Source organism: Anolis sagrei, chromosome 5 (assembly GCF_037176765.1).
Source record: "Anolis sagrei isolate rAnoSag1 chromosome 5, rAnoSag1.mat, whole genome shotgun sequence".
NCBI classification, from domain to species: domain Eukaryota; kingdom Metazoa; phylum Chordata; class Lepidosauria; order Squamata; family Dactyloidae; genus Anolis; species Anolis sagrei.
The window spans coordinates 33,179,648-33,206,334 of record NC_090025.1 but is presented as its reverse complement, the minus strand read 5'-3'; the positions used below and the strand labels follow the sequence as shown (position 1 = coordinate 33,206,334).

Sequence of the window (26,687 nt, the reverse complement as noted above, 5' to 3'; positions counted from 1 at the left end):
TAGAAAATAATAGGAAAGGATTAAGGGTGATCCAGGTGGGGGGGATCATGCAGATTCCACACCAGTGGAGAGAGTCAGAAACACTGGGATGTCTGTAGTGGAAGAAAAACAGAAAATCTAGGATTAAATTGTCTCTGGGTGGTGGGCAGTATGGTGTTTGTGGAGGACATTGGCAGGGCTCCTGTATGTATCCATGGTGCTCACTGTCACCTGCAATGTCATTGGAGGGAGTGCAATTGGTGTCTCCTGAGTAGCGGGAGTTACAACTGTTTGTGGAGGCAGGAGCTTGTCTGTGTAAGTGGACACTGCAGCCACATACACACATACATATTTTCACTTTTATTATGTGTATAGATAGATAGATGAATCTCTTATACACTTGTTTTCCTTTTCTTTCATTCTTTTTCATTTGGTTTTTAAAAGTGATAAAAGGAAAATGGAGCTTTTTGCTGTCTTTATTAAACTTTGAAAATGGCAATTCATTTGAAACACCTGGAAAGTGTTCAGCAGCATGTAATCAAATAATATAAAGAATGGAGATTATAAAAAATTAATCTGTCTTCCGGGGCTGGAATGCCAGATGATATTACTCAATTGGGGTCACCTTTTCTTCAAATCAATCCATGCTTGGCTGATTTACTACAAATCCTGGAATTCAGTTCTTTGGTTACTGCAAGCTTGTCTTTTCCATCACTCTGTAATCCAGTACCCTTTGCTCTGTAACTTGATCCAAGATGAGAATGAGGTGTTTTTCAGAAAGCAGATGTTGGATTCACATGTGTAGTATCCTAGATTCCAATCCATCTATAAACAATGAGTAGATTTGTTGGACTCCGCTTGTTAGACATGGCCAGAGTTCCATTAAGCAGGGTGGAACATGTTAGTTTTACAGCAAGGGAGCCATTTGAGCATACCATGGAATTCCTTTGTGTTACAATCTCTACACTTGTGTGTTTTCCACTTTTAAAAAAAAGTACAGTAGAAGAGAAACAAGTGTGTTTTGGGAAATGAGCCAATAATATCATGCCTTTAGGGTAAAGCCTATTTGGACGGTAGTGCTTGTTTTATTTCCATTAGCATTTCTCACTTTCCCAAAAGCCCAGCACAGGCAATAGAAAGTTTACAAATGGGAGGAGGGAGCTAATTCAGTGTTCTGAAACATGAAAAAAAGTTTTTTTTGCTCAGTAGAATACAGCAGGAAGTGGAGGAGTTAAGATAAATAGGTCAAAGAGGTGAGCTGTGTTTTAAGTGTGAGTTTGAAGTGATTGCAAACTCTACTTGTTCATCCATGCTATTATTTCTACCTCTCGGTGGATTTTTAACATGGTCCGAGTGCAGGAAGCATATGTTCCCCATTACTCCCGAATTACTGCCTCTTCTACAGGCAAAGCATTATCTTGTTATTATTGTGAGAATGTAAGAAGACCCATGCTGGGTCTAACAAAAGGTCTAACTACAGCAGAATCCTATTCCCTCACTGGCCAATAAGAAGCCTATAAAAGCCCATAGGCAGGACAATAGGTCAAGTGCACAGATAAGATCCAATTTATCTGTTTATGTTTTGGATATATATTTTTTTAAAAAACCCAAAAGCAAGCATTTGTTTTGCTGTTTTATATAAAGGACATTATTTTACCATGCTGTTGTATGTAATGGGATTTGGACATCCACAAAATTTGGTATCCATGGGGATCCTGGAACCAAATCCCACCATATAGCAATGGCCCACTGTATACCACTATTGATTCTCTTTATCTATTTTCTGTCTGATGGGAATTCTGAAATTTGCAATTAGGGGTACTTAGAGTTCAGGCCATGGTGGCACAGCTGGTTAAAACCACTAAACTGCAGAACTTGCTGACCAGAAGATCAGCGGTTCGAATCCGTGGGATAGAGTGACCTCCCTTTGTTAGCCACAGCTTCTGCCAACCTAGTAGATTGAAAACATGAAAATGCGAGTAGATCAATAGAGTACCACTTCGGTGGGAAGGTAATGGCACTCCATGCAGCCATGCTAGCCATATGGCCTTGGTGGCATCTACGGACAATGCCAGCTCTTTGACTTAGAAATGGAAATGAGTCAGACTCGACTGGACTTAATGTCAATGGGAAACCTTTACCTTTTACTTAGAGTTCTCTGCCAAACTACAAACCCCAATACTCCATAGAATATAGCCAAGATAATTAAAATCAGAGTGCTAAAATTGTGTCGTGTGAAAGGGCCACTGACTAATATTTAACTGTGCTAATTGCTTTAGACTTGAAGCTGCTGATTTATACCCATTTAACCTCTCCCCCTTCAACACTGCCATATAATCCAGATTATCAAATTAAATAATCCACATTATCTGCTTTGAACTGGATTATATAAATATACATTGCCATCTATTCTAGGTCAAATCAGATAATCTGGATTTTATATGGCAGTGTAGAAAGGGTCTCAGTAAGACAAAGTGAACTTGATGGGGACTGTTTTCTGACCAGATATGTTTAATACTGCATAGCAATGTGATCCTATTTTGCTTAGGAACCATTGAATTTGTAGCACAATCTTTATAATCATACATAGCTATTCACAGGGGAGAATAAAATTATTATCAATATTCAAAGCTGTTTATGAATATGATCATTGTATAGTACTGATATAACATCAGCCAGAGTAGACTTAAAATATTTCCCATGTGCCTTGCGCTGTTTGCTTATCAGCTGCTAATACTAGGCATAAAAGTATGTAGGTCATGTTGAGCCCAACTAAAATAATTTCCTTATATAAACTGTTTTTACTACCAAATTAATCTTTTAGGCACTTCCTGCTTATAAAATCCAGCTTTTAACAGTCTCCTCACATTACTGAAAAGCCACAGTGGGGCCTAATGTGCTCACATTTACACCAAGCACATAGGTGGCATACAGTTCACAAACCATTTTCTACAGAATAGTTTTTAGTTTCAGGTTGATCCTGTACATTCCAGGGAGCTTTCAGTGATATATTTTGTAGCTAATGGAATAAACTATATGAAAGAACTTATATATGGAAATGGATTCCGCTGTAATGGGCACAACGACAAAAATGGCATGTTCAAAATATTTTCCAGTGGTGAGTCAGTGTTATCCAGAATTATTGCCTATGTTCCCATCTGAGCGTGTCATAGCACAGAATCTGGGTCTTACACACTCTTTGAAGCAGTTATTTCCTGGTTAACAAAAATTAAAGCAGATGCAGATTAAAGTACTGAAAATTAAATGCAATTTTAAGTCACATGCAATAAAAAGTATTAAATGCAGATAAGGCAACATGTTGATGAAATCTTTTTCCCCATTGTCAGAGAATTTCTGAAAGACTGAAGACACAAAAAAAGCTTCATTTCCCAATGGAAGAACACCATGGAGGACTGTCTAGGAAGCAAGTTCCACGACCTGGAAGCAGGCACATTATCTAGGGTTCCTTTCACATTATGCAATGATAGCACTATGATTCCAGTTTAACTACCATGGTTGCATCCTGTGAATCCTGAGGGTGCTTCCAGACAGCACTAAATCAAGGGTTTTAAAGAGGGGCAAAAAAATCCAGGGACTTCAGAAGAGGTCCACATACAGACTTGTTGGTCCCAGGATTTCTGCCTCCATTGTTCAGACTTGATGCTTTGTTCTGAGAATTAGAGGCTCCCAAAATGGCTGCTGCAGGACTTACGCCAGAAACTTTGGTGTTGTTTTTTTTAAAAAAAAAAATCCTCAAGATGCAGATATGCGGATATGCAGAGAATCAATGCAGCAAATCACTGCAAAAGTTCCATTTGTTGTCCTGGACAGAGAAACTGTGCCCTCCAGATGTTTCATGAAGTTTCTGGCACACAAAGTTTTTGCCTTCTACTTCTTTTTAGGAATTGACCAATCAGGAACAAACATCTAAAACCCAAGAACAAACCCAGATTTTAAAAAATCCTATGATTTCCAATTGCAGGGACATACAGACATGCAAAGATCCACATATTCAGCTCAAAACCGCAATATTCCTGCACCTGGAAATCTACGTGGTTTTTTTTTTTTTTTTTGCCTTTCATAGCTTCTGTGTTTACAGGGAATGGCATCTGGCCACCCTACTGTTTACTGTGGAAGTTCCTGGGATAAAGGTACTGTCTGGACGGGCCCTGAGTGTGTCGTTTGTGAGGCACTAGAGGTCTCTGGTTGATCCTTCTCTAAATTGCAAATATAGGCAAGATGCAAAAATTAGATAGCTGCTTTTAAATTTTAAATTCATGAAAGGTACCAGCTGACTGTGTTAACTTACTGTACTGCTGCGTGTGTTTGTCTTTAAGGAGAGAGAGACTGTTGTTAAGCAAAAAATAAATATAGGGTGCAGCAGAATGCCATCTGACACCACTAACTCCCATGTTTCAATGCTGTGGAATCATGAGAGTTGTTATTTTATGTGCCTTTTAACCTCCTCTACAAAATAGTACTTGCTGTTAACAAATATTTACAATGAATTTACTTCCTTCCTACCAGTTTTTTTTCACCACCCAACTTTCATAACTATTAATTGATAGAACTGCCTGCATTTTTCATTTCTCCTTGGATGCCATGTCTGCAATAATGAGCATCTTGCACTCCAAATGTTACTACCCTGCTACTGTATTTTTTCTGATGAAGAAATTATTTAAGTAGATAGTCATAAAACAAGCCCTGAATAAGCCGAAGGCTTCATAAATTGAACACTGCATTTCTGAAGCAGTCAGCCTAATTCTTATCATAAGGTCACCAGCATGCCACCTCAGATACTGGTAGCAGTATAGTGGTTTGGATGGATAGATTGACCAAAAAAAGTCCCTGGTGCCATCCGTCCCTAGTTGTGAGTGTTCAGTCTTATATCATACATACCAGGAATCAGACATCTGATCTCTTCATTTATTACCCCAGCAGCATGGAAATTATTTTTCTGTGGCTTTGTACCATGCCTTCCTGACAATATTTGGAAACTGGGAACTGTGGGGAGGGGTGGCTGATTATTACCTGATTCATCCTATATGGTTCTGAGCTGTTCCAGATGTTACCCAAGCAGCATGGAAGTTTACTATGAAGATGCAACTCCCGTACTCCCTGAAAGAAGTCCATTAAACTAGAAGAAAATTTTCCTGTGTTGGAAAGGATACTAAGATCATAAATTAGTGATTAAAGATGTAGCAAGAGCCAAAAGAGAGGGGCTTTCTCCTCGACATTATGGAAAAAGACATATTGATTATTGCTTTAACTCTAGAGCAGTGGTTCTTCTCAACCTGTGGGTCCCAGGTGTTTTGGCCTACAACTCCCAGAAATCCCAGCCAGTTTATCAGCTGTTAGGATTTCTGAGAGTTGAAAGCCAAAACATCAGGGGACCAACAGGTTGAGAATCACTGTTCTAGAGTAATTGGCCTACCCTTTTCTTCAGGGACTACTTTATTTGAAAGACACATGGAACCAAAAACCATGGTTTATGAAACGACTGGAACAGATTTTCATAACTGAAATGACTCTGACACTGAGTTTCTTAGACATCTTGTAAACACCTTCCTCAAGACCTAAATGAGAGGAAGCATTTTGTCTTGCAACATGGAAATAGTATATGTATATTTTTGTATGTATGCATGGTACTATTATGCTAGAAACGGAGCTCTTTCACCATGTTTCACCTTGTTCACCATGCTAAAGTCATATTTTCAAGATTTCTATCTCAAATAGGATAGACATCCTGCTCTATGATACGTACCAAATCAGATTGTGAGGAAAGCGCTTTTCATCCATTATATGCTTTAAAAAAATCTGTCTAGGATTTCTGTGACTGAATGTCATGAAGGTGCACAATCAAAATATTCATTCTGTTGATTATCACTTTTCAGAGAACAATAATAGCTGCATGATACAATCTTCAGACGAAAGATTTGGGAAAGAAAAGAGAGCATAGTTTTTTTTTATAATTAGCTTTATTAAAACAACCTTGATGCTTCAAGAGTAAAGAATGTGCAGTCCTCAGACTACAGATACCTCTCATATATGCATACAAAACTCAGAGGGATCAGATTAATCAAGGACAAGTAGAGTGATTCTTACACTAGGTTATGTACCTTGTGTTGCCTAGGTTAGATATTTTGTAATACTATTTATTAGAAATAGTAATTGTTTGGTTTTGAATTTTTGACTGGCCCCAATAGAAAATTCATAATTGTATAATGGGACTGTTTACAAAATTGTTCAACTCCCATCAGCCCAACACCCAGTCAGAATGCAATTCTCATCAGGTCCAGAGCTGGCAGTTTGCAACTTTCATTATCCCCAGATCCAGTGAGGTGCAATTCCCATAAGCTCCAGATCTGGCCAGTATAAAACTCCCATTAGTTCTAGATCTGTGTAGCTGAAAGTTGAGGGTCTTGTGTTCTTTTGAGGTCTCTGCCACCTTTGATGCACTGGCTATTTCCTGCTCATTTCTAAGTCATTATTCATACTGTTCAGTTGTCTCACATGCTTGCAGTAATTTGATCTTCTTTGCCTTTGGAGGGAGTTGTTCCTAGGAAGATGCAAGTTTTTTTAGGCATTCTGCAGCAACCTTACTTGATAAAAGATGCAAAACTATTCACCAAGCTGAAGCACAAAGCAGTACTTTCTTTCTCCCTCAGGTACTTACCACACCCAGCTGATTTAGGTATCTATGACAACCTCTGAGTGGCTTCTTGTAGTTGCAGCTGGCTCTATCCTACTAATTTTCCATAACATTGTTTGTTTCTGTCACCTACTCATAGTAATTTTAATTTCTTTACTTTTGGAGGAACTTGTCGTTTGGGTTCGTTTTAGGCACTATGCAACCACCACACTTAATAAAAGACACACAATTATTCACCATGCCGAATCACAAAACAGCACTTTCTTTCTCCCTCAGACAGCTCAGGCTTCTTCTTGGACTGCAACTCCCAGCATCCCCAGTGTGCATAGTGAAGGGGGTAAGGATGTTGGGAGATGTATCATGGCAAATACATCTACACCAAACTCACTGGTTTGGTGTAAAGTCGTGCCTTCAGTCGTGGATGGGGAAAACATTGCTCTCCAGAAATGGGTGGACTACAACTGCCATAATCCTCTGTCAATCCTTCCCAAACTGTGCCAGTACTTTACGCTGGTCATGAGGAATATGCGTATTACATTTAATCCAGGTCCTTAGTTGCTGGGATTCATATGGCTCTGTGGTAATGAGTGACCTGTGAATATCGTAATGGGTGGTAATGGGTGACCTAAATCTCCCATTGTCTCCTGTCAATCTCTCCCAAACCCCACCAGTATTTTTTGCTGGACCATGATGGGTATATGAGTCAGGTTTGGTCCAGATTCATCCTCAGTGAGATTAACACAATTCTCCATATGTGGGTGGTCTATACCTCCCATCACCCACTGTCATTTTCTCCCAAACTCCATCAGTATTTTAAGTTGGCCATGATAGATATGTGTGCCAAAATTGGCTCAGATCCACTGTCAGTGGGATTCACATGCCTCTCTGTACATGAATGGATTACAACTCCCATAATCCTTTATAATTTTCCCTCCCCCACACCCCAGGTATTTTAAGTTGGCCATGATGTGTATTTGTGACAAATTTGGTCCAGATCTATCATCAGTGGCTATGATGTAGCTGTTCAGATGTGAGTGGACTATAACTGCTATTCTCTCCTGTCACCTGCCCACCAAAACAAAAAACAAAAAAACAGTGCTACTATTGCTAGTTGGTCATGGTGAGTATGTGAGCCCAGTGTGGTCCTGATTCATTGTCAATGGAATTCAAAAAGCTCTCAACTCACACCATCCGCTGGCAGTCCTTCCCAAACCCTGATCCATCAAGCTGCATCCAAATATACATATCAACAAATGAATATTCATATTTTGACATGTGTGTGTGTGTGTATTAAAATGTCCTGCTTTTTCAAGCAGTTTGGGGTTTTTCCATTCTGGAACTAGTTAGCACCCATACAAGCTTGTTCAAATTAGTTCTTGGGCTGTAGTATAGATAAGTTTTCCCTGTACTGATCAAGTTGGCCTTTTCACACTCAAGTTCACAGTAGGAGTGCATGTTTGCCTATTAACCGTCTTCACTCTAAATTATTGCTTTGATTATGTGGCAAATTTTCTTAGAGGACCAGGCTGAAATATCATCAAAAAGTTCTGGTTCATAATGATAGGGCTGTCAGCTTACATCTCCAGATTGGTCTTCTTTTTTCTGACACCATTCTGATCTTTGTTCTTGAAGCCATGTTTGCTTATTTGGCCTTCTCATCCACTCTGTCTTGCAGAGCTCAAACTGTGCCCAACAGATTACCTGGAGTTTCTGTACGGAAGTGTGAAATTCCTTGAATATTATTATGCAAGGACGTTTTGATGAGCCTAGGCAATCATTTGATTTACTTTGTTCTTGAAACGTCCCCTGGTTTGGAGCTATCCTGCCAGCACACATTAGGCCATGACAATCTTGAGGGATAGCTCAGCCAGCTAATCTAAAATCATAAACTGTTTCTAGCCAATGCAATATAATTTCTGTTTTTAATGCATTTCATCTTAACAATATGAAGTGTTGAGTTTGATACTGTGCCGTGTGAGCCAATGGGCTGGGCTTCTTATTGCTGGTACATGCTTTTGTGGATTACTCTTTGTTGACAGTAGAACTCCAGTGAGTCTGCAATAACAAAAATGACACAACTCTAGAAGAAGGAAGCCTATATTCATTCTGTTGACCAGAGAAATGTAATTCACAAAATATTTATGCACTACTATATAAACAAAGGAGGAAATGGAAGCGTATGGGACTTAGATGAAAACAGAAATGTCAGCATGAAGCAGCCTGTCTCTTACATGCCACAATCAGATTAAGTGTGCATTTTTCAAAGACAGGCACACATGGGTATTCTCTTCTCTCCCTCCCCCCAAACCTGTCTCAGAACCTGTCTCAGAATATACTCTCTTTCTAAACCTATTAGTAGAAATGTCCACTTTGCTGATGTACCCCCACCCCACCTTGCACCCCATAGTGATGATAATTGAAATGAACAAGGGTTGACTTATTTTCATCCAATGCTGTAAGTATATAATAATTATTAGTTTTGTAGCAAAGAAAGTTGGAGATTGCTAATGATAACACTAAAAGCAAATATTTTGGTGCCTCAAATGTTAGCCTGGTTTCTGAGTATATTTGACTTGCTGGTTCCAAAAATGGCATCAATTTTCCTCTATTAGCTTTAGTTTTTGAGATACTGAATATATGCCATATAGCAGCCTTCATCTGCTCACCCATAGAAAATCAAGATAAACATATTTAAGAAACTATTGTTGATGCGTTCTATCTAATGCATCACCCCAAATAACCCCAGGAACAGGCCTAAAAACTGAAACACCAAAAAAAAAAAACCCTTTTTTGGTTGGGCTGCGTAATCTACCATATAATTCAGTGAGAGAGAACTGAATTATATGCTTTTCATTCCAGAAGTCCCAAGAGCTATCCCTAGCATCCTATGTAGCCGTATATATTAGAGGTCTTGCAAAACTAGTAACTTCATATAAGGCAGTTCTCCACTGTAGACTTCATTCTTTGTGTGGCAGTAATGAATGTTCTATAGATTTTGCACTGAGCTTTAAAAGACCTAATACTCTGAAGCTGTTTTGAGGAAAAGGCTTAGCACCCTGAATAGTTCCTTTGCAGTTCAGACTAAAATCTGAAGTGAATTCTGCACCCCACTTATCTAGAAACTATTAGGCAACACTGTTTATATACTGAGCCCTTAGAAAAAAGATGGATTTGCTTCGAGCTATCCAGTGTGGTTACATAGCTTGTAACAAATCTGTCGGTGTAATAACATGCAGGTGAAATTAAGTCTTGCTTGAAACCAAGTTTATCCTTTTGTCACATGGAAGTGCTTTGCTTTGTTCTCTTATTCTTTTTAAATCCTTGTCTTCATGTGGAGACTGTTCCTGGAAACAAACCTAGGTTCTCTTAGACTTTTATGAACTAATTCCTGGTACACAGCCAAGCTTGGGCACCTGTTATTGCAATTTTGCAATGGAAAGACATCTTCCTTTATTGCCTTGCCAAGAATGTAGTCACCATTTATAGAATCATAGAATCATAAAATCAAAGAGTTGGAAGAGACCTCATGGGCCATCCAGTCCAACCCCCTGCCAAGAAGCAGGAATATTGCATTCAAATCACCCCTGACAAATGGCCATCCAGCCTCTGTTTAAAAGCTTCCAAAGAAGGAGCCTCCACCACACTCCGGGGCAGAGAGTTCCACTGCTGAACGGCTCTCACAGTCAGGAAGTTCTTCCTAATGTTCAGATGGAATCTCCTCTCTTGTAGTTTGAAGCCATTGTTCCGCGTCCTAGTCTCCAAGGAAGCAGAAAACAAGCTTGCTCCCTCCTCCCTGTGGCTTCCTCTCACATATTTATACATGGCTATCATATCTCCTCTCAGCCTTCTCTTCTTCAGGCTAAACATGCCCAGTTCCCTAAGCCGCTCCTCATAGGGCTTGTTCTCCAGACCCTTGATCATTTTAGTCGCCCTCCTCTGGACACATTCCAGCTTGTCAATATCTCTCTTGAATTGTGGTGCCCAGAATTGGACACAGTATTCCAGATGTGGTCTAACCAAAGCAGAATAGAGGGGTAGCATTACTTCCTTAGATCTAGACACTATGCTCCTATTGATGCAGGCCAAAATCCCATTGGCTTTTTTTGCCACCACATCACATTGTTGGCTCATGTTTAACTTGTTGTCCACGAGGACTCCAAGATCTTTTTCACACGTACTGCTCTCGAGCCAGGCGTCCCCCATTCTGTATCTTTGCATTTCATTTTTTCTGCCAAAGTGGAGTATCTTGCATTTGTCACTGTTGAACTTCATTTTATTAGTTTTGGCCCATCTCTCTAATCTGTCAAGATCGTTTTGAATTCTGCTCCTGTCCTCTGGACTATTGGCTATCCCTCCCAATTTGGTGTCATCTGCAAACTTGATGATCATGCCTTCTAGCCCTTCATCTAAGTCATTACTAAAGATGTTGAACAGGACCGGGCCCAGGATGGAACCCTGCGGCACTCCGCTCGTCACTTCTTTCCAAGATGAAGAGGAAGCATTAGTGAGCACTCTCTGTGTTCGTCCACTTAATCTATTACAGATCCACCTCACCGTAGTTTTGCCTAGCCCACATTGGACGAGTTTCCTTGCCAGAAGGTCATGGGGGACCTTGTCGAAGGCCTTACTGAAATCCAGGTACGCTACATCCACGGCATTCCCCGCATCTACCCAGCTTGTAGCTCTATCGAAGAAAGAGATCAGATTAGTCTGGCATGACTTGTTTTTGATAAATCCATGTTGACTATTAGCGATGATTATTTAATAATGAAAATACAGAATTTTGGGTGGACACTTCAGTTGAGTGTAAGCCAGTATTATTTTGTGATAGTGTCCTCACATCTCTCCATGATTTGTCCTGAAAGTACACAGATGATGTTCTTTATTAGCAAAATACCACAACATATCAAAAGAGGTTTACCATTAAAAGACACATGGAACACTGTCTCAAAACAAGTTCTGTTTCTGAGCTACATATAAGTAGCTGCCACTATGACCTCTAAAACCAATCATACTTATTCATTTTAAGTAATCATCAAAGGTGTCACTAGGCAACTAAGAGATGTTGCCATTGTGACACTTCTTTACAACTTCACTAGATATCTGCATGTCATCGGCCGATATAAAAGATCACATAATTAAGAAAAATGTGCAAACAGTAAAATAGAATTACATTAGTAACTTCAAGAATATATCAATTAAAAAGAAAAAAGTAGATAATAGAGCACATTATTTTGGACAATGCAGCTAATGATCTGTCTGAAAAGAGAAAGTCTACACATACTGCCAGAAAAACACTGAGAGGGTCAGTTTAGTTTCTGTAGGATGAGAGTTCCTTAAGTTCTTATGCTTGTATTGGTGGTATCAAATGAAGTTTATTTTATTTTTCTTTTGATTTCTTAAGAAAACAAAGTTTCCAGTCTGAACAGGTAGTTTTCAGCAATAGTTCTTCCTACACAGGAAGCAAATCTAGGATCTCACCACATTTGAGCATGAATACACTTTAAATCCAGTTTCTGCCTCCTGTAGAATTCTGGGTTTTGAGGTTTAGGGGAAGGGCCTCAGCCAGAGAGGTCCTGGGCTTGACTAAACTACAAACCATAGAATTCTTCAGGAGGCAGAAACCAGATTTAAAGTGGATCCATGCTCTAGTGTGATGAGGGTGCTAGTCTGCAGTCTGAGAATACTTCACTGTCAAGAAGATGTTCTAGACCAGTGGTTCTCAACCTGTCGGTCCTCAGATGTTTTGGCCTTCAACTTCCAGAAATCCTAACAGCTGGTAAACTGGCTGGGATTTCTTAGAGTTGTAGGCCAAAACATCTGAGGATCTACAGGTTGGGAACCACTGTTCTAGACTGCTCATCTCACAAACAGAACTGAATGGTTCAGGTTCCAGTTACAGCTCATGACAAGAAAAAATTGTAGAAATGCTGGTAAATTCTCAGTATCTTTTACAGTTATGTTCTTTGCATAATCTGGGATCCTGATCTTTCAGAGAGATATTAGAGTCTCAGATTGCGCTGGAAACACAAGTAGAAATTGTACTGAGACCTTGATACTCAGCACAGCAAAGCCTAAACTGAAAAACCAGGATGAGTACACATTGTGAAGTTTTGTACCCTACTAATACGTTAAGCTTAAACTTTTTCGAATGCCTCAACACAGTGAGCTATTCTGGCAGAATCTTGAATGTTACCCAGGCAACATTATAGCAGCCAGAATGCAGTGAGTATCCAACCTAACGTGAGAAGGGGGGAAATCTGTTTAATGGGTTCTAACAGTAAAGTAAAGAACAATGGACCTATGTTAACTTCATAAAAAGTTAATCAGTTCTACATTCTTAGAGGTATAATGTTCCTGTTATTCTTTACAGTTGAGTGTGTATATAGAAAAATGTTCTGCCCGTTAATTTGAAGGGTGTATTAGATGCGTATTTCTTTTGAAACAAAAGTGGTGATCTGATCTCTTCAAGGTTGTGAATATTTTAAAGAGCAATGTACCTAATTCCTCACATGTATTCAGGCATTTGTAGTGGGCAGTAGACGCACAATCTGAGAATCAACCAGCCCTTTATTTCCCATGCAGAAACAGACTCCGTTATTGGAGATGAAATCACAATAAAGGTGAATGTTATTCAATCAAAACAGGATTAAATTGGCTAGTTCAGTTGGATATAAACAAGTTTCTAAAGCAAATCAACCTTGTCTGCTTCCTAGGAGCAGAGATAGTTGGTGGTCATACTTTTAGACATATCATGAGAAGATATGACACTAGAAAAAGCAACAGTGCTTGGTAAGGTAGAAGGCAGTAGGGAAAGACTAAGAGTCTTTACAGATAGATACTCTCAGTCAAAGTCTGTAAGACCTTAGTCTGCAAGACCCAATGGGGGCTGTTAAGGTGACTTGGAAGTCTGTCATTAATAATGTTGCTTTAAGTCAAAGTTTACTTGGCAGCAGTTAACAACAAATGATAACAAACAACAAATGCCATTTCACACCAGTGTAACCAGCTGCTGAATTTTCAGGATCTTGGACAGATGCCTTTCATTACTGTTCATTTTGTAACAACTAGCATTACCCTGAATTTAAACTGGATAATGATTGCCATCATGCAAAGCTTGCATTCTATCTGTAAACAATACATATACGATTCCATATAGACATGTGTGTACAAAAGCATACCTTCAAATTGACTATGCAATCCTAACTGTATGTAGAATGTACCATGCTGTCTTTCAGAACTTTTTAAAACATCTTAATTAAGCTACAGATTTCACCCATGAGATATTCAACAAAACATTCGCAAATGTGCATGTAATTACATTTATTTTGTCTGTATAAATTATGAAGCTGTCATAATTGGCTCTTTCATTATTTCAGCCAGAATGCCTCCAGAGACATTTGTGAATTAATTTAAATTTCTAACTAGGCCTAGAATAAAAACAACAGTCTCTTAATAGCTAATGATAGCAAATATGCTAAAAATACAGATTTAAGATGTACAGCTTAATTTTCCCCATACAACTTTCTAGCAAGAGAAACCAGGCTAAATTAAGTCTTAAATGGCTTGTGGAAACTTTCTGTGCTCATACTTTACTGAATTAAAGAAAAAAATGAATTCCCAAGAGTAGGGAATATCTGATAAAGTAGCACCCTAGATCACATTTGAAACAAAAACTTCCAAGGTCCTCCCTTAAGAACTGTTAAATCAATTTGGGGGATTTAAATTGAGGGGATTTAAGTTGTATTTGCTGAAAATTTAATAAAAATTAAGTTTAAAAGCCTGTTAAATCCATTAATTCACCAACTCCTAGGACAGAGTATATAAACCAACAATAGTATTTGAAGTTGAAGTATTTGAAGTTGTGCCACACAGAACTCATTAAAATTGACTCTAATTAAAGTAGGATGGTTACTAGATCTCTATTTGGTAGATAGTCACAGCTTTCTTATTGAATAGACTACATTTCTCTACCACAGTGGTTCTCAACTTGTGGTTCTCAATCTGTGGAAACTGGCCGGGATTTCTGGGAGTTGCAGGCCAAAACACCTGGGGACCAACAGGTTGAGAACCACTGCTCTACCACAATTTGTTTTGAAGTGACAAAGGTGAACCAAAAAACAAACAAGATGAACTTGTTTCATCTTCACTTGGGGGTGAAGACTCTTTTGTAGCAAGTGACAGTAGCAAATATTTGCAGTGACTTCTTGTTGTATGCCATCATGTTAATTTTGGCCTATGACAACAGGATTTCCTTGTTAAGATTTTCTTATAAAAGTTTTGTCATCATCTTAGGCTGGGAATGTGACTTGTTTAATGCCACCCAGAAGGAGTTCATGGCTGAACTGAGAATTGAATCATGATGTCCTAGAATCCTAATCAAACATTCAAACCACTGTACCAACCGGCTCCAACTGCAATGCTACAGAATCCTTGGATGTATAGTTTGGCACTTTTTGACAGAGACTAAAGAGACTTATAAAATTACCCCTCCCATGATATCATAGTATTGAGCCATAGTAGTTAAGGTTGTGTCGAATTGCATTAATTCTATTATTTACCATTTACCATATTTATACCCCGCTGTCTCACCACAAAGGCGACTCAGGGTAGCCTCACAGATTGGCAACAATTTGATGCCATATAACACAAACAGTTAATTAAAATAAACAATTACATTAAAAACATGGAATTAAACACATCTTAGCAGTAACACTTAAAGACCACGCAGTCCAATTTTAAAATATAGATGCAGCCTTTGACTCTAATAAATGACTATGTTGACCAGACAATGTTGTATATTGGCATCAGTATCAATTTTTGTGGAGAGGTGGCTGCATAGATAGCAGAAATTGTCAACATTTTCTAGTATTACACCATTAAGCTTTATGGTTGCCATTGCAGAGGATTTTTAAGAGGCACAAAAAGATAGCAAAAGGGAGAAACATACCAAGACAAAGCGTTCCAGGCAAACCCTTGTCATGACCACATTCCATCTGGAAATCTATGTCCTCATTGTGGAAGACCATATGAATCTAGAATCTACAGTCACTTACGGACCCACTGCCTAGACTCTACCCTTGGAAGACAATCGTACTCAGTTACAAGTGATCACTTATAGTCATATAATGTTGATAAAAATGCTGAAGAATTATTGGGTATCAAGAACTGTTCTGGTGTCTTTAGCAGTATCATAGTATGACATCCATACTGAGTGTGCAAGAGAGATCCTTGCATGTGTGTCAGTTGAAATATGGTAGTAATATGACAACATTTTGCTTAAAGACATACATCTGATTTTTAAGTGGTACTCCTGGTGGTGCAGATAGTGATAATTAAGGAAACTGGCATTTCTTTGAATTGCTTTAGACATGCCAGCCTTCTTTTATGAGCTTCATTATTCCTTCAGTTACAGTATAAGCACTTCATAATGAAACATTTTCTTTCTCAGGTTGCATTTGTTCGTGTTTCACCAAAACAAAGATCTGATTTTATTCTGCCTTCTCAGATTTCAAGGGCACTCTGTTTTTGCCTGACAAGTGTTAAGTTTCATCTAACTTTCTCTTTTTCTATATGTGTGTGTGTGTCCCATCTGTATGCATTTAAAACACATTAAGAAACTGAATTATGCAATCAATACGTTTTTCTTCCAGGATGTGAATGCACAAAATTAATGGTAAAGCTGAGAACATTAGCTCGTTTCACAGCTGTACCAAACATATAGCAAGTAAAACAATAGCCATACACACATGCTTTCCATCTGTTGTACTATAATTACTGTTCATGTAGTCACAATGACAGCAAAAGAAACAGGCAGCCATCCAAAGCTCCATGGAGCTCTGCATTTCCAATGTGGTGTTGGTGCCTGCTCATATGCTATCACATATTCATGACTGTGATTGTTGAGATTTCCCAGCAAGGTATTAAAATGAATTGTACAGCAAAGCTTCATGTTTACATTGGAAGATTCTTTATTCATTGTAACTGCTGCATGGATGAAGAAAGTGGGAGTTTTGAAACCATTTATGAGCAATGCACATTCTCAATTCACTTCTGACACTATAAATAAATAAGCAATGCACAGCTCAAAAGTGCTTTTAAAAATATAAAGGAATATTTTCTTTGTTAGTTGTAGATTATTGCAGATTGAATGCTTAATTCTCTTCTTTTTCTTCATGGTTGATTGATGATGATTCCTAATTTATCCTACTATTATTATTCAATGATACAAAGTGAACATATCCCACTCCCTAGTAATAAGCGTCTTCATAAAAAGTTTCAATCTACTGGTTTGCTTTAAATTTTATCTGGAAATAAAAAAATATAATTGTTTGCAATATTTGAATTGCTTTATAATTGCAAGCTTCTCCCACTTGAGCAGAAGAAGTAGGAAAGAGAAATGGAGAGTTTTCTATATCATCTGGCCTAAAGCCAATCTTTACATCCAACTAGAATTAATATAATAAATCAGTGGAATCGTACGTATGTCTTAATACTGAGCTGGAAATCTCAAACCCTTCAAGATGTTGGACTGCAACTCCTAGCATTCCACACTGTTTTCTGTGTTGACTACCAAAATGCTAACAACAGCTGGGTGGCCACATGATTTTGTGTTTCTAATCGTGTTGAGATTGACTGTCAAATATAGGCTCCATACTCAGGCTAGCAACCAAGTAGGCTGTTAGAAGCAGAATGACCCATATTATTCATATAGCATAAATATGCAGTGCTATCATTTATCTGCCAATCAACAGCCAGATCAAAAAATCTTATGCTGGAGTGTATGCACACACTGACATACCAAAAATAGTCTACCTCCCCCTCAGGCTGCATCTATATGGGCCACATACTATCGATGTAAGATATGGGCCGATGTAAACTGAAGATGCCCAATTTGACATCTTCAGTAATAGGACTAAGGTGAGACCTGAACAGTGTATGCATGCACCATCTAGGTTTGCATCACTTTGTCAATCCATGGCCATATAGGGTGGGGGTGAAGTTTCCTGCCCCTGCCTCATGTACACACTTGTGTATCATCAAACTGTTGTGAACTGTCCATCTTCCCTCTGTCTCACGTTTCCCCAGCTCCATTGGTTGCCACCAGAATCTGAGCACAAACATTAATGTTAAGTACACTTCTAACAGTGTAACCAAAGAGTCCCCTAAGACCACACACACTATTTCGCAGACAGATCAGGGGATTATCCACATAGAAAAACCTACAGAAGTAGCCCAAAGAGATGTTCCCATCCCAAAGTATAGCCTCACAGGAAGCAAAGGCAACTCCCTTCTGAACAAATCTTGCCAAGGAAACTCTGTGATAGGTTTGCCATAAGGTCCCCATAAGTTGAAAATTTGAAGTCAGTAAGAAATGTATGCATAGGGCCAGATTAAGACTGGCTTTTTCTTATTCTATTTTCTTATCACTTCTTCATAATAAATTAAGGTAATAATATTTATGTTTTAAACAGAATAGCTAAGTTGCATTTTACTTTCACAAATACGTGAGTCCTGTTACTGGTTTGTGCTTCTTCTTCTGTTAGAAATTAATCATGTTATTGTTAAGAAGGGAAAAGGAGATGGTTAGATGTTGGGGTAAAGGCTTTCATTGGTTATTTCATGTTCAGCTATCACCTATCATTCTCTTGGCACTAAACTTAGATTTTAAAGCTGCCTATGTGGCTGGTTTACTGCCTGGATTATTCTATTAAGTATCTGATGAGCTAGTTTGCCAATCTTATCTGCACTGCAAAGTGAGAATGTGGGAACTAACCTGGTACACATACATTCACACTTGATATTTTCCCTTGAAGATTTGGAATCATAATGCTGCAATTCAGACTGAGATAATGTGAAGGTGCAGTATTCACATGAAGCTCTCCTTTTGGCTTTCCCACCACACCACTTCTGTTTCTGCATTCAATTAAATAAAGGGACAGGAATATTAATTTTCACTTCTTGGGTTTCTTGGTTTTACTCCCCAAAAGTAAATTGTTCTACTGTAAATTTATCAAGATGTCTGAAAGATACTACTTTATAGATTAAGAGTTCTGTGGAAACAAAGTCAAGTAGACAAGTCACATTAAGTAGACTCCTGGAGGAAGTGTCCTATTTTCCTCCACTAAACTTTTGAAACAAACTTCAGAAAGCAGATTCTTTGGGATGTTTTAGCTATTGATTTCTGCAGAGGTACAAGGTCAGAGTATTTACTCCTTGAGACTCCTTCAAACTCAATAATTCTTTTCTTCTGTGCATAACATGTCTGAAACTTCATTTGCTTTCTCTGGATTGTACAAAGGGTTGCATTTCTCTAACTAGTTGTATATACTTGGATCACTGGAGTACATGGATTGCCCTGAATGCAGATGTAATTAAAAAGTTTAAAAAGATAGCACAAGTTGTTCCATTATAAAAATACACTGATCTTTAAATAAAGTTCCATATGCATTAAAATCACTCACAGCTGGTGAAAAGCAATTAAAGTGCAACATCACCATCCATCTGGAAGAAACACTACAACACTGATTCTGCAAACAGTTTAATACTGTAAACAAGTTTCTAATATTGTCGAATAAATTCTCTTATGTTAGATTAATCTAAATTGATATTGGACGAAGGGTGCTGAAATAAATAATCTAATCAGCTAAAATGCCTGACCAAAAGAGATGGTAGCCTTTGGATGAGTCAGAGGAAATGAATCAACTAAATAAATACTAAATATAACACTGAAGATGTATTTTACAGAAACAGCACAACTGTTACACTTAATGGCGATTAAAGCCAGCACAACTGTTATAAAATGTCTGACTGTATCTTTGGCTAGCAAGTGTTTCTGCTTAATACATGTCCCCCCACCCCTCATTGTTAAGGAATTTGATCTATTCAGAATAATACATCAGTTTCAGGCTTAGGAAAAGCTTTTTTTTAAAAAAAAATACAGGAAATATAAGTTATGAAAGAAAAGAAAAGAAATCGAATGATTCTACAGTGATGGGAAAGAGTCCTTCTCTTCCTTTCCTCAAACTACTTATTCCTTTGAGCTAAAGTGGCGCAGTGGGTTAAATCCCTGTGCTGGCAGGACAGGTCGCAGGTTCGAATCTGGGGAGAGTGCAGATGAGCTCCCTTTATCAGCTCCAGCTCCTCATGCGGAGGCATGAGAGAAGCCTCCCACAAGGATGATAAAACATCAAAACATCCTAGTGTCCCCTCGGCAATGTCCTTGCCGACGGCCAATTCTCTCACACCAGAAGTGACTCTAGTTGCTCCTGACATGACAAAAAAAAAAAAAAGCTAAAGTTTTGAGCTATTGAAGAAAGTTGAGCACAAAGGAGAAAAATTGGAAGAGAAGAAAACTGGGATATTTTTAAAACAGCTGAAAAAATGATATGGCAAAGATTAATCAGGATTTTCCCCCCTGTCAAATCAGGATAGTTAGAGGGTATGTTGTTATTAGCGTTGTTGATGTTATTTCTAGAAGACATTACTGTTCGATCTAGTAAAATTTCGATAACTAATCCTGTAGATAAGTGGCATTTACTTCCAAGTACATTTCTGTAGGAGTAGACTACATGGTGTATTGGATTTCACATGATGCAATTCATAGGGTTAGATTAGATTATGTGGTTGTGTATTGTGTTAATCATGGTAATGATTGGGCAGACATTGGAAGAGGACACGTAGCAATTTAATTTACATTAACATGTTTGCATAAGCTACAAACATAGATAGAGGATATTGCAAGAGCACCTATTCTATTATGGAAACCATACCACTTCATGTAACATCAGATGAGTTCGTGGATTCAGATATTACCTGTCATAGAGGCATCCTTTGATATGCTCAAATTTTTAAAAGCCCTGTTTAGAATAAAATGGCAGCTCTGAAGTAGCAGATACATATCTTCATGTCCATGTGATCTCTGTTATAAGAATCCATGAGCGGTTTTTAAATTTTTCCAGCAACAAAGATATTTTTAAAAATAAACATTGATAACTTTGTGCAAAAATTGAATCAAAATCCAGAATAGACATAAGAATTCATGGTATTACATAGTTCATTTGCCCTATGTTTCTCACTAATATTCTGAGCCAAATGGCTGTTTACTAAGGGCTTTCATAATGCTACTTATTAATACCATACTGGCTCTGTTTTATTGTCATGTTGGTACCATATGTTTTTGAAACAGAAAATCTTATTTTGCAATTTAAATATGCGATCATATTGCAAGGCGTTCGGTAAACTGTAGATAGTTGCAGAGTGTTTATAGACAGAAAGATTGGAAACAGTAGTGTGTACATTAAGATGCTAAATATATTTGATCAAAAACTGGATAAGTAAGGTTAGGGGCTAAACTTTATGATAAGCATCCTCAAACACTGAGATAGAGAAACTAGAAATTGGTTGGTACAGACAACCACAGTTGTGCTTTGGTAACAAGGGAAGGCAGACAAAATCTGCTGATGTATACAATCAGCCCTCCACATTCGCTGAGATTGTATTTTTATTACCTGAAGAACACTTCTAAGAATATCGAGGTTTTCTAGCATGTCTGTATGAACAGCTTCCACTCGAAGCTGAACATAGAATTGCATTGGAGGATTTAGAGACTTCTAAAGGGAAGATTTCAAATCAAAAATCAAAACCACAAATTTGGAGGGATAACATTGTTTCCTTTGGTTATTGAAGAATTTAAGGAAAGATGTGATGAAAGTACTCTGCAGAAAGAAGCTCTCTAGTTGCTCAGAACAGCAAACAAACCAAACTTAGAGTTTTCTGGGAGTTTAGAATATTATATGCAATATATTTTAATCTGTTATTATAAGGATGCTTCCTTCCCAGCATTGTGGTTCATTTTTGGCCAGGTTGCTTAGGACCACCAGATTCAAGATATAGACCTATGAACAGGTCTATATCTTGTTCCTAAACATATAGGGGGTTGTGGTGTATGACATACTGTACATTTGTGTCTTTACATTTGTTGATGTAAAATATACTTTCTCCTTTGTTTTTGTATTAAATATATTGTTCCTTATCTCTAATACGTGATTTCTTCTTCTTTTTTTTTTTGTCTTTGTCTCTTCCAGATACCAAATTCACACAGGGCTTCAGCATTCTGTCATAAGGCCCACGCAGCCAAACTGTTTACCTTTGGATAATGCAACACTACCTCAGAAGCTGAAGGAAGCTGGTTACTCAACCCACATGGTTGGCAAATGGCACTTGGGCTTTTACCGCAAAGAATGTATGCCTACACAACGGGGATTTGATACCTTTTTTGGATCTCTCTTGGGCAGTGGAGATTATTATACCCATTATAAATGTGACAGCCCTCGAATGTGTGGCTATGACTTATATGAGAATGACAATGCTGCTTGGGATCATGACAATGGCATATACTCCACACAGATGTACACACAAAAAGTGCAACAAATCTTAGCCTCCCATAACCCCAGAAAACCCATATTTTTATACATTGCATACCAAGCTGTCCACTCACCACTTCAGGCTCCAGGCACATATTATGAACGTTACAGATCAATAAATAATATAAACCGGCGTAGGTATGCTGCTATGCTGGCATGCTTGGATGAAGCTATCAACAATGTGACTCTTGCATTAAAGAGATATGGTTATTATAATAACAGTGTTATCATTTACTCTTCAGATAATGGAGGACAGCCAACAGCTGGAGGAAATAACTGGCCTCTCCGAGGAAGCAAAGGAACTTACTGGGAAGGAGGGATACGAGCAGTTGGCTTTGTTCATAGTCCCCTACTCAAAAACAAAGGTTGTGTGTGCAAGGAGCTTATTCATATAACAGATTGGTTTCCTACTTTGATCACCTTAGCAGAAGGACAGATTGATGAGGACACCCTATTGGATGGCTATGATGTGTGGGAGACTATCAGTGAGAGCAGACGTTCTCCCAGAATGGATATTTTACACAACATTGATCCTATCTACACCAAGGCCAAAAATGGTTCATGGGCAGCTGGATTTGGGATATGGAATACAGCAATTCAGTCAGCCATCCGTGTGAACCACTGGAAACTACTGACAGGAAATCCAGGGTACAGTGACTGGGTCCCTCCTCAGTCATTTAGCAATGTAGGTCCTAGCCGTTGGCACAACGAGCGAGTTTCATGGACAGCTGGTAAAACAGTGTGGCTGTTCAACATCACTGCTGACCCCTATGAGCGAGTGGACCTTTCTAGTAAATATCCTGATGTAGTAAAGCAGTTGCTGCGAAGACTTTCCCAATTCAATAAGACAGCTGTCCCTGTTCGATATCCACCTAAGGACCCAAGGAGTAACCCCAACTTTAATGGAGGAGTCTGGGGACCATGGTTCAAGGAAGAGGAGAAAAAGAAGAAGAAATCAAATAAAAACAAAGCAGAAAATAAACAAAGGAAAAATAAATCTAAGAAGAAATCAAACAAAAGAAAAGGACATTCCTTAAGCTGCTTTATGGGTGGATGATTTCAGCTCATGACTTCTGCTGCAATACTAAACATATATTCCTAGAAAGATTCTCTCTGGCCCCCTCTCAAAATAATAAACTTCAGTGGTAGTCAAATGTCCAGGTAAATGTGCTTAGGCATGGGTTGTCATTGCTGAACTAAAAATATTCCCCCAAATTCTTAATTTTCAGATTACCAATACAGTAGAACTATCAATACAGCATTTGTCATGTTCAGAAAGGTGTCCAAGGTACAGTTCTACCTTTCTGGATAATGCTGTGGCTGAACCATCTTCTCTTTCATGTGGAGGAGATATAGCATCTTACCAGTGCTTAAAACACTGTACAAAAGACGGTGCATTTTAGGGGGAGAATTGAGAAATTATACTGATAAATGTTTCCATTGATCAAAGAGAACAGAGACAAAAAGGGACAAAAGCTTGCCTCTCAAGCTGTTTTAATGAAGCATAGTCAACTATTAGGCTACTAGAATATCTTGAATTATTTGTGAAAAAGCTGCTTCTAATTAAATGTTGCCTCGCTTTCAGCTGGAAAGGATTTCCCCCCTTCCCAGAATGTGCCAGGCTACAATCTCTTCCAATAAAAGCAAGCTATACACACACACATGAAACTGCTAGTACACAGCTATAATTATAGAAAGATGTAGCCTGAAATCCTGTGCTGGTCTATGTATGCACAATCCCTCTGAAATTCATACTCTATCCACATGTAACTCTGCAAAGAGTTGCAGCCATATAATGAGATTCACCAAGCACTGCTACTAAGTGGTCTCTGTTTATCCCAAAATCCAGAAGAGAAACCGAAAAGCTGTAAGACCAGGTAGATTGTGTAACAGCAGGAACAACTTTGCTATAGGCAGAATGAGCCATGTTATCAAAATCCCTGAACCTCTACATTAGTATGATGCTTTCACATACTGCAAAGATCATTCCATTGCCAATACTGAAAGATTCAACAGCCACACAGAGAGTAGCTTGAGATTGTGTTTTCCAGACCCACAGATCTCTGTTTTTTCCTAGTTGTGTCTGTCTGCCTAGTTATTTAGGCTTTCCCCATTCATTTTAGGCAAATCTCATTTTCCTGAACATGAAAAAGAGACCCTGTGTGAGTGTTAGCCTTTGCAACCAAACATAGAGTTGGCAAAATATGAAATATTCAATAGACATTTTCTTCCTATGGCATCCAGGACACATACAATTGCCCAAATGCCCCCCCCCCCCATCAGATTAATCTTGAAGTCAACTTCCGCTTTTTTGTGTTGAACTGTGCTATGTCTAGTTTAAAAGAGTATCTTTATGTTTAAAAAGTGAATTCCAAGGAAAACAATGTATTATTTTCCAGAAAAAAGGAGATGAGTCAAGGGTTGCAAAAAAAAAAATCCTAGGAGTTTTTGCAGCCTTGGGGACACACTTGGTCGACTCTTCTACTAAAAGGTAGAGGTTAAGAATGAAACATGCATAAAAAAGATGTTTACTTAACAAAGCAGAAATGTTAACAGGCCAAGGACAAGAATCAATGAACCAGGCATGCAGCCTAGTCTCATTTTTGTCTCTGGTCAGGTCCTAGGAGCACAAAACATTCTGCAGTGAATCTAGTTGGTTTCTCTGTGTAAGATGTAGGGGGGCACTTTGTCTTTAGTCTCAGGCCTCTTCTACATTGCTATATAATCCAAATTATCAAAGCAGATAATCCATATTATCTGCTTTGAACTGGATTATCTAAGTCTACACTGCCATACAATCCAGTTCAAAGCAAATAATCTGGATTTTATATGGCAGTGCAAAAGGGGTCTCAACAAAACAATTGCTTACCATTTTGGTGGCTGCTGCTGCTGAAACAAAGCATGGCAAGGAGGGGACTGGGCCCATTCCCAATACTTCTTAATAGGCCTGGTTGATCGTGTTCGTAAGTTTCTAAACTTGTAATGAATTCGTATTAAAATTACCTTTGATCCAATATCGAGCCATGCAGGAATAGTGTGAGGAGTAATTACAAATTTAACCAATTTCCCCATTTTTCGTAATTATTTTCAGATGTCTGGTGCAAGTTTTACAATCTCGCAGTTTCCCTGGCCTCCCTGGCGACAAGCAGCAATGCAGAAGGGCAAGGTGGGCGTGGCTATGCCCCCAGTGGCCATCAAGAAGAGCTGGGCATAGCCACGCCCACCTCATTCCCCTGTCATCCATTGCTATTCAGTCACCCAGGGAAGGCAAACTGTGAGATTTTAGAACTAATCTCGCAGTTTGCCTTGCCTGGGTGACTGAATGGTGATGGATGACAGGGGAATGAGGTGGGAGTGGCTACACCCAGCTCTTCTTGATGGCCACTGGGGGAAACCGCATCGCCGCTTGTCACCACGGAGGCCAGGGAAACTGCGAGATTTTAAACTAACAGGGGGCAGGGGCACCTTCAATTAACGAAGTAAATGAAGCTATTCAGATTTTTGCTATTTCCAATTTTTTTTCAAGAAAATTTGAGAAATAATTTTAAAATCGAAACACCAGCGCCCCCTATATACGAAACGAGTTTAGAACCATTTTTTTCTTGATCAACCAAGCCTACTTCTTAACCCACATATAGCATGAACTTCTATTGCATTCCATTGGGTACTCCTCATTTTGAAGACATCTGAGAAATGGAAGCCCAACTGAAGAGGACACTAATTACAGAGAAAAGGGTGAGGAGTAGGAGGTTATCACCTTGTAATACAAAGGTTGTAATTTATTTTAAGTCACAGAATGTCAATAATGTTTTATTCTTGTGGCTTTTGTTTGGGTAGTTCATTAGTCCATTGTTATGGCAAAAAGAATGGTGTTTTATGTAGCTATCTCTGAAAGTACTGTAAAATCCAAGCAAGAACTGTAAAAGGAAGAATTGTTCTCTCCTGCTATGTGTTTGTCTCCAAAGTGATTATTTGGTTCTATAGTCACTCAGGTTTTATTACAGAAGAAAATTCATGGGAAGAAGAGGCAAACATAGAAAACTCTACGCTAAACATTTTATTTATATATCTAATAAAATAGTTTTATTTTTATGGCAATAATTTGACTGTCGCACTGTGTCCTGATTTCACAAGGGCAATTTAGATTAATCCTCTGTTGCCCCACATTTTTTCATCTGATTTTGAAATGTTTCTTTCTCCTCTCACTTTCCCCCTTTGTGGTCAGCTTATTTCAATTGCTGCAAAATGAGCTTGGGCCCAGCTAACTCAGCAGAACAAGAGAAGAGCAGAAGTGGAGTCTTGCTATTTTCTGTAAACTCAGGCAAAAGCAGTCTGATGTATTCTCGTGTTCTTCCACATTAATAACTTTTGACATCTTGACCACACTGAACAACTTACTCTATGGATAACAGCATCCCCATTTATTTGACAGGTCTTCCTTAATCATTGCTAGCAACTGGATTTAAGATAATCATTACGAACTTGGGAAAGATCATTTGTGAAATGGAACTCCTAGAATACCCTGGAGCTACAGTCCAAAAGTTACTTTTCTGGGCTCTATAGTACAACATGCTTTTTTAAAAAAATGAATAATTAAAACAAGTCCTTTAATGGTTTGTTAGTAGAGGGGC

General features: G+C 38.5%; 1 protein-coding gene across 1 annotated transcript in view; it reads left to right on the top strand.

Annotated features, from left to right (window-relative positions):
* Positions 1–26,157, top strand: part of ARSJ (arylsulfatase family member J) — a 48,839-nt gene extending 22,682 nt beyond the window's left edge. Inside the window, exon 2 of the mRNA XM_060779027.2 lies at positions 21,718–26,157. Coding sequence (XP_060635010.2) covers positions 21,718–23,113 — 1,396 coding nt within the window. The 3' untranslated portion in view covers positions 23,114–26,157. The remainder of the gene's footprint in view (positions 1–21,717) is intronic.
* The last annotated feature ends 530 nt before the right edge of the window (positions 26,158–26,687 follow it).